General features: G+C 50.2%; 1 protein-coding gene across 1 annotated transcript in view; it reads left to right on the forward strand.

Annotated features, from left to right (window-relative positions):
• The window catches only part of FERMT2 (fermitin family member 2), a 41,077-nt gene extending 32,965 nt beyond the window's left edge, over positions 1 to 8,112 (forward strand). Inside the window, exons 10-15 of the mRNA XM_009996480.1 lie at positions 704 to 810; positions 1,777 to 1,998; positions 4,283 to 4,303; positions 4,846 to 4,970; positions 5,729 to 5,870; positions 7,782 to 8,112. Coding sequence (XP_009994782.1) covers positions 704 to 810; positions 1,777 to 1,998; positions 4,283 to 4,303; positions 4,846 to 4,970; positions 5,729 to 5,870; positions 7,782 to 7,955 — 791 coding nt within the window. The 3' untranslated portion in view covers positions 7,956 to 8,112. The remainder of the gene's footprint in view (positions 1 to 703; positions 811 to 1,776; positions 1,999 to 4,282; positions 4,304 to 4,845; positions 4,971 to 5,728; positions 5,871 to 7,781) is intronic.
• Positions 8,113 to 9,155: the final 1,043 nt, after the last annotated feature.

The raw sequence follows: 9,155 nt of genomic DNA on the forward strand, positions 1-9,155 counted from the left end.
TGCAGAGAGGTCACTTGTTTTCCCCCATGGAGGCAGGAGCAGCTCCTCAGGCTGCAGCCAGGGTGAAGCCCAGCCTGCAGGACCTTTTCTGGGACCTTGTGACATACCTGCTGTGATGGCACTTCTAACAAATCTAGGAGGCAGCATTGAAGCAGCGCCCGGGATAACTCGGCTGCTTCAGTCCGTGCCCCCCTGGGGTTTATCCAACCCCTTGTAGTTCTCTCCAGACGTGGAACCTGGGATGCTCACCCCTCAGCACTGACTCCAGCAGTGATGTGCCCCCCCAAAATCATGTATTGGGGGTTTCAGGGTGAGAGCCACCACCCAGCCAGTCACGTTTTCCCTAGCCTTGCTTGGAAATTCCAGGGGCACAGGGTGTTTGCCAAACATGGGGCCCATTCATGAAGCCAGGGATGGAAACTGCAGGCACTTGCTGGCTTTGGCTGCATGGCTTTCTGATCAGGTCTTCCTTTCCCTTCCATTTTACATTTTGTTTGGAAAAAGAGACATCCAACACAGGTTTTGTCCCTGTTCATCCCACTGGAGATGTGATGTGAGACCTTTGCAGCACAGAGATGCAGTAGGAAACCCTTTAGTCAGAGCGCTTTGCTTTTCCTTTTCCTGGTTTTGGTTCCCCCCCCTCCCCCCCCATTTGAAGCATACATCATCTCACCCCTTTTAAACGCTTGTTCCCTCATTGCAGGATGTGAAGTTACCCCTGATGTGAACATCTCTGGTCAGAAGTTTAACATCAAGCTTCTGATTCCAGTGGCAGAGGGGATGAATGAGATCTGGCTTCGCTGTGATAACGTAAGTTCATCGCTTGGGCTGGGGTCTCGTTGCCCTTTGCCCACCTTGAGTTCACTGTGGAGCTGGTGATAATGAAGAAAAAATAGCAAATGCACTCACATGTGTCTCAGCTTGATGTTGGAAGCCCCCTCCCTGGAGGTGTTCAAGGCCAGGTTGGATGAGGCTTGTGCAGCCTGGTCTGGTGGGAGGTGTCCCTGCTCATGGCAGGGAGGTTGGAACCTGATGGTGTTAAAGGTCACTTCCAACCTGAACCATTCCATGATTCTGTGATTCACAGCATGTGTGTGAATTTGGAGTAGAATCACAGAATGGTTTGGGTTGGAAAGGATCTTTAAAGGCAATACAGTCCAACCCCTCTGCAGTAAGCAGGGACATCTCCAAATAGACTAAGTTGCTCCAAGCCCCAGCCAACCTGGCCTTGAATGTTTCCAGGGATAGGGCATCTACCACCTCTCTGGGCAACCTGGGCCATGGTCTCACCACCCTCACAGCAAAGAATTTCTTCCTCAGATCTCATCTCAAATGCCCCTCTTCCAGTTTGAAACCCTTCCCCTCATCCCTGCCCTTGTCCCAAGCCCCTCCCCAGCTTTCCTGGAGCCCCTTCAGGCACTGGAAGCTGCTCTCAGGTCTCCCTGGAGCCTTCTCTTCTCCAGGCTGAACACCCCAACTCTCCCAGCCTGGCTCCAGAGCAGAGCTGCTCCAGCACTCTGATCATATCCATGGCCTCCTCTGAACTTGTTCCAACAGCTCCATGTCCTTCCTGTGCTGAGAAATCAGCCCCTGCTCTTCCTCAGCTTCATCCCATGGTTGTAGCCTTCACGCTGGCTGGGTTTCTGCCTATCTTTGCACGTGCTTGAGTCTCCTGGGGCTGGAATGGAAATCAGGGCTCCCTGGAGTTTTATTTGGGAGGGATGCAGGTGGCACCCCCACCTCTCTGATGGGCAGAGGTCTCTTTTTGGTGGCCAGGAGACACAGTATGCCAGCTGGATGGCCGCCTGCCGCTTGGCCTCCAAGGGCAAGACCATGGCCGACAGCTCCTATGGCATGGAGGTGCAGAACATCCTCTCCTTCCTGAAAATGCAGCATTTGAACCCAGACCCACAGCTGATCCCGGAACAAATCACCACCGACATTAACCCCGAGTGTCTGGTTTCTCCTCGTTACCTGAAAAAGTACAAGAACAAGCAGGTAGGTGCCCCGTCTGCTCTGCCCTGGTGGGCTGGACCAGGCTGACCCTGCACCCATCCCAGGGGCAGCCAACCTGGAGCACTCCCACGTTTGGGATGTTGTCACTTGGATGCACACGGTCACTCCCACGAAATGCTTGGTTTGGATCCAGCACCTGGGGATGGCACCCACCTTGATGATGCCACACGTGGTGTGACAGTGCATGTCCACAGCAGGGAACCCCTGCTTTTAAAGACATTTCCAGTTTATTTCCATGCTTTTTGGGAATGGTGTTTGGCCCTGCTGATACCAATGCAGCCAAGCACAGGTCTGCTGTCCCCCTCCCATCTCTCCCCACCCAGATGTAGCAGCAATGAGACAAACCCAGTCCCCAGTGCTGGGATTAAAACCCCTTCCTGTGCCCAGAAACCCTCAGGATCAGCGTGGAGTTGCAGTTGCTTGCAGTGCTTTACCCAGACTCAGCTCTAAGGCAGTTTTGCACATTTCTCTCTTTGCTTTTCCCCTGCTTCCCAATGCCAGTCCTTGAGCCATTGCTTCATTTTGAGTTGCTGTGACTTGTGCTTGAGCTCCGTGCTACATTGGATCCCTGCACAACAGGGCTGGGCTGTGCTGAGCTGGAAATAAAGGCCTGACTTTCTGAAAGACATGAAACGAAATAAATAAGCAGCAGAAATAAATAAGGCATTGCTCCTTCCTGAGACTTCATCATTCAGCTGCAGCTTTGCAGCCTGTGTGCTCCACGCTGGCTGGGGCTAGATAGGATTTCTTGAAGCCCAGAAGAGGCTGCAAGTCAGGGAAGCAGGAAAAAATATAACTTTTTATTGGCACAGCATGATCATTTCCTGGCAGTGGAGTTATATTTTATATGGCCCTTATTATTCTTCTGAATAAGCCTTTATATCCACTTGGACGTAGGAGAGGCTGCATAAATATACCAGTTTAACATATATACTACCTTCTAGGCTTCAGCTCAGTAAAATGGAGGCACCTGGATAAATATTAGCTGGGAGAATTTGCTTACTGTGCAGGTATCATAATAAAAATAACCTCCATGGAATGGTGGGGACAGGCAGGAGCCCTCACCCTGCTCCAAGCTGGGATGGTGGCTGCCGTGCAAACACCAGGTCCCCTGCAGACATCAGCTAAAAAGCAGATTGAGGCTGTTCCTGTCTGGTCAGAGGCAGAGTTTGCAGCAGATTGAGGCTGTTCCTGTCTGGTCAGAGGCAGAGTTTGCAGCAGATTGAGGCTGTTCCTGTCTGTCCAGAGGCAGAGTTTGCAGCAGATGATTGAGGCTGTTCCTCTCTGGCCAGAGGCAGAGCCTGCAGCAGTGGAGGAGGTTTGCTGGCAGCACACGTGCCGGCAGGGCTGGGAGGAAGGGATGGAGGTTGTGGGAATGCAAGGAATTCAGCTGTGAGGGTCCCTCTGTGCCCCAGCATAGGGTGAGGAGGAGGAGGAGGTCACGCAGCCCACAAATGAGGCCAAAATGGGAACTGGCAAGGAGGCCTTGCTGGAGGATTTATAGAGGCACTTGGTCCCGGGTGATGTTTGTCTCCATGTGCCATGACAGCAGCGTAGGGTTGGACAGTGCCAGAGCCTGAATGCAAAAATAAAACTAAAAACACCAAAATAAAGGTATTCCCAGCTCTCGGGTGCCTTTCTGGGGTCTGGTGTGGGAGCAGCATCCAGCCACTTGGCAAGGGCAGCTCATCCTCCATCCGCATCCCGGCGGCTCCAGCTCATCTCCACCCACTTGTTCCTGCCAGGACCATCCCCAGCTGGGATCTGGTGTCTCAAATAAAAGGAACTTTTGAGCTGAAGGCCCGTGGTGACCTCCTGAGCTGCAAGTGAAAGAGCTTTTGTGCAGAGGGTGTGAGGACACCAGTTCTCTGAGCCAGCAGCTTCAGCCTCCCCTTCATCCACCAGTGGGACCCAAACCACCTCAGGATGAAAACTACCTCAGGTTCAAAACCATCTCAGAATCAAAACCACCTCAGGACCAAAACCATCTCTACACACAATTCCTGAGCACTGGTGCTCAGGCTGGGCCAGCACGAGGACTGAATCTCTGCTCACTTGTCCTTGCGTTCACTTTGGCTGCTTTTCCACCTGAGAAATTGTGCATGTGGTTTGGTTTTTGTTTTGTTTGTTGTTTTTTTTATTTTGCTTGAACTTTGGTTTGCAGTTAATTTACACTTTTTTTTTTCTTTGCTTTGTTGCCATATTTCTGATTGCTTTTTTTTCTTTCTGCCTCCTTTTTTTTTCCCTCTCGCCTTGCCATCTACAGCCAGGCTATGTAAGAGACTTGGTAAGTGACAGCAACAATAAAATTTAGATAAATTTAAGATAAAAGCTTAAAATAGACTTAGAAACTCCCCCCCACCCCCCTTTTCTTTGAAGAACAGCAATGAAAACAAACTAACAAAACCCACAGCTCCCCCGGAGAAACTTGGGCCCTGTGAGGTTGTTACAACAGTCCCTGGGGATTTATGATGCAGCTCTAAGAAACCCTACACCAGAAATTTGCCCCAGCGCTTCCTCACATCCTGCATCTTCAACTAAATGAGCCTGAGTGGCAATTTGCCTCCAGACAGCTCAGATCTATATTTGCTTTTATACGTCTGGAGGCACAAAGGAGAAGCAGCTCCGTGTTGATCAGCCGTGGTGGCAGGTTTAGAGGAGCTGTAGCTGAGCAGAGACCACGGGGTAGAAATTATTGCTGATCTCCCTCGTCCGTCACCACCTTTGGCTCCCAAAGGCCTCCTGAGTCGTGTCCCCTTCACGTAATGGTTGGGGTGCTGCTCAGGAGACCCCCCCAAGCCTGACCCCTCTGTGTCTGGCTGCCTGCAGATCACGGCGCGCATCCTGGAGGCCCATCAGAACGTGGCTCAGATGAGTCTCATCGAGGCCAAGATGAGGTTTATCCAGGCCTGGCAGTCACTGCCCGAGTTCGGCATCACACACTTCATTGCCAGGTCAGTGGGGCTGCTGGGCTGGATCGTGGAAAAACAGGCTGGTTTGGGTGGGAAGGGACCTTCAAATCATCCAGTCCCACCCCCTGCATGGGCAGGGACACCTCCCACCAGCCCAGGTTGCTCCAAGCCCCATCCAACCTGGGTTGGGGATGGGATGGGTTGGGACTTCCAGGGATGGGGCAGCCACAGCTTCTCTGGGCAGCCTGGGCCAGGGTCTCACCACCCTCACAGCAAAGAGTTCCCTCCTAATCCCGAGCTAAAGAGGAGACATTTAATGACATAAATACGCAGAAGACACGAAATACGCAGCGCGTCTTTAGCTAAAAACAGGCTGGTTTGGGTGGGAAGGGACCTTCAAATCATCCAGTCCCAACCCCCCTGCGTGGGCAGGGACACCTCCCAGCAGCCCAGGTTGCTCCAAGCCCCATCCAACCTGGGTTGGGGATGGGATGGGTTGGGACTTCCAGGGATGGGGCAGCCACAGCTTCTCTGGGCAGCCTGGGCCAGGGTCTCACCACCCTCACAGCAAAGAGTTCCCTCCTAATCCCGAGCTAAAGAGGAGACATTTAATGACATAAATACGCAGAAGACACGAAATACGCAGCGCGTCTTTAGCTGTGGAAGCTGCACAAGAAAGAAGATGCACTAATTGCATCAACTCACAAAAGCAGTTTCATTAAGTTAACTCAGCTGCTGAAGTGAACACGTGTGCCCACGTGTCACGGGTGGGCATGGATTAATCCCTCCCCCTCTGGCAGGTTCCAGGGGGGCAAGAAGGAGGAGCTGATCGGCATCGCCTACAACCGGCTGATCCGGATGGACGCGAGCACGGGCGACGCCGTCAAAACCTGGAGGTTCAGCAACATGAAGCAATGGAACGTGAACTGGGAGATCAAAATGGTGAGCTGGTGTTTTACACCTGGGCCCCAGCTGCCTTCACATCGGGCTGAGGCTGCTCTTGGGGTTTTTTTTAAAGTTGACTTTGCAAGTTGACTTCTAACCAGTCAAGTTTTCCCATTGCTGTTTTGATCCCCGTGCATTAATACAAGATGTTTTGTCCTCCTCCTTTTCCCACCCTGTCATCTCTGCCCGTGGAGTTAAGTGTGTCCCTTAAAAAGGAAAAAACAAGCCTGAATCTTTCTTGAAGGCAGCCAGTTACACACTTAATGATTTCCCCTGGTCTCTGAACACCCACTCAAAGGCTGTTAAATAAAATCAAACTTCAGACCCGATGCTCAGGCTTGATCTGAACCCGTAACATAAATATCCCTTCTAAAAATTCCTTTTCTTTGCACTACAGCTCTGGCTTTCATACAAGGAAGGAAAAGCAACAGCAGATCCTTCCCTTGGCTCCAGGATGGGCTTTTACTCACCCCTTACATTTGGATGCAGAAACTTTTTGTGCTCCTTTTCAGCACAACCCCCAGTGAAAATTGCCAGGGATACATGGGGACTCTTCTCCAACCATTTGCAGCTCATTAAGAGCTGCTGGAGAAATTGTTCTGCTTCCTCCCTGTCTCTGAGTCTTTGTTTTGACCCAGTTGCAAGGCCGACATCCCAATTATTCAGCTGGGATACTCTGCTGGGAATCCCTCAGCCTCCTGCAGAGCTGCCACTGATGGGGAGACAGAAAATAACAACAGGCATCAGTAAATGGACAGTTTGTTCAGTCACTCCAAAACGAGCTCCTCCAACCCCCATAAAGCTTTTCTATGGCCAAACTTTGACTTAGAAAACCTGAATCCACTTCCAGGGAAGACTGGAAAGAAATTCCAGCCCTCAAAGGTCTGGCCTGGTCTCTATTTCTCTTGAAACAAAGAGAATCACAGAATCCCAAACCAGTTTGGGTTGGAAGGGTCATTGAAGATCATCTAGTCCACCCCCCCTGCACGGGCAGGGATACCTCCCACCAGCCCAGGCTGCTCCAAGCCCCATCCAACCTGCCCTTCAACACTGCCAGGGATGGGGCAGCCACAGTCTCCCTGGGTAACCTGGGCCAGGGTCTCACCACCCTCACACTAGAAAAGGTTGCCATGTGCTCACCACCAAGAGGGACAAACACACAGGGTAATTATCTCTGAGTCACAGGGCAGTAAAAGTTAAGAGTGACAATGAAAAAAAATAAGTAAAATGAAAAAAAAAAAGCAGTAAAAGGTTTTTCTGTATCAAAACATTTGAACAACAGTTATTGTACCATGGGTTGGAAGGGACCTAGAAGGATCACTGAGTCCAAAACATCATTTTCAGCACTTAGGAAACAATAGACAATAAACCAAGAACATTTTAACAGAAAACAAAAAGAAGGCAGAAAGGAGGAGCATGAGAAGAGATTTAACCCTTGTGGTTTTGAGCTACTAGAGCATGTCCAGAGAAGGGCAGGGGAACTGGGGAAGGGGCTGGGGCACAGGGCTGAGCAGGAGCAGCTGAGGGAGCTGGGGGTGTCCAACCTGGAGACAAGGAGGTGAGGGGAGACCTGCTGGCTCTGCAGCTGCTGAGAGGAGGTTGGAGCCAGGGGGGTCGGGCTCTGCTCCCCAGGAACAAGTGACAGAACAGGAGGAAACGACCTCAGGTTGTACCAGGGGAGGTTTAGATTGGATCTTGGGAACAATTTCTTCCCCAAAGGGCTGTCAGGCCCTGGCCCAGGCTGCCCAGGGCAGGGGGGGAGTCCCCATCCCTAGAGGGGTTTCAAAGCCTGTAGATGTGGTACTGAGGGACATGGGGCAGTGGTGGCCTTGGCAGGGCTGGGGGAAGAGTTGGACTCAAGGATCTGAAAGGCCTTTCCCAACCAGAGGGCTCCGCTCTGCCCCGCAGGTCACCGTGGAGTTCGCGGACGACGTCCGGGTGTCCTTCATCTGCACGGAGGTGGATTGCAAGGTGGTGCACGAGTTCATCGGGGGCTACATCTTCCTGTCGACGCGGGCAAAGGACCAGAACGAGAGCCTGGACGAGGAGATGTTCTACAAACTGACCAGCGGGTGGGTGTGAGGCCCCCGCCCCGCGCGCCCACAGGAAACCCCATGGCCATATTAATATTTAACTTTAAAAGAGAAGCTGTTATTTGAAATATGCTGCTTAATAAAGTGAGCTTGAAATGTATCTTTTTTTTTTTTTTTTTCCCCTCCTTTATTTTTATTTGGTTTTTTTTCCCCCCCAATCCTGCCCATTTCTGCATGACCTGAGCAGTTCATCTGTGGGCACTAACCAGCACTTCTGTTCAGTTGCCATCACAAGACCTGTCTGGGCTGGGTGATCCCCCCACTGCCCTTTACATCCTGAATCCAGATGCAATTTGACCCACTTCAAAACAGCCAATTTTCTAAAGAGAACTCTAAGCCATCTTCTTGTAAAGCCATCCAGGGCTGAACCTTATATGAAGTTTATTTGTCATGTCTAATGCATGAGTGTTTTATTTCCTTTTTTGTTGTTGTTTTTTTAATGTTGTTTTTTTGCCTTGATTCTGTACATTTGACCTGGTTGGACATTGTCCTCCCCCCCCCCTTCGAGTAGGTTTTCCATCTCTCCTTTTCACACTACAAGCACCAGGACTGCTACAGGTGCCTGACAATGACTCTGAAAATACTGAAGTGTGGCCTCAGAGATGAGCTTCTGTTAGTCTGTGTTTGAGCTCTGTTTTTATTTGATAACTTGCCTTTTGATAATCATTTATATTGTCTTTTCTTTTTTGTAATTTTATTTTTACACCATATTGTATTATGACACTTTTTAGTATTCACCAGCATATTCACTGTTCTGCCTATGATATGCAAACTTTTTTCATTACAATATGAAGTAAAAGGTCTATGAAGTAGAGGTTTTTGTGTAACTAATGTAAAAAAACAACAAAAAAAACCCCACAAATTTTATAAAATTGTACAGTTGCTTTTTTGTTGTTTTGTTTGTTTTTTTTTAACTAGTCTCACAAGGATGTTGCTTAGGGCTGGTGTGTCAGCATTAACTCTAGAGTGCCTGGAAGGGGGAAGGGAAATAACCCAGAAACACAAAACAACCCCCCCCAAAAAAAACCCTCCATTTCAGTCCAGTACTTTTATTTTTTTTTTTAAATCTAAGTTAAACAGGATTTCAGAGCTGTGCCTCAACACCCTGGGGAGCTGCTCCCTGGGGCCAGGACCTCCAGGGTGGTTAATGCTCCTGAGGATCCATCTCCTGCCCCACCTAATCCCAAGG

This window comes from Chaetura pelagica, unplaced genomic scaffold, assembly GCF_000747805.2.
Source record: "Chaetura pelagica isolate M959 unplaced genomic scaffold, ChaPel_1.0 scaffold274, whole genome shotgun sequence".
NCBI classification, from domain to species: domain Eukaryota; kingdom Metazoa; phylum Chordata; class Aves; order Apodiformes; family Apodidae; genus Chaetura; species Chaetura pelagica.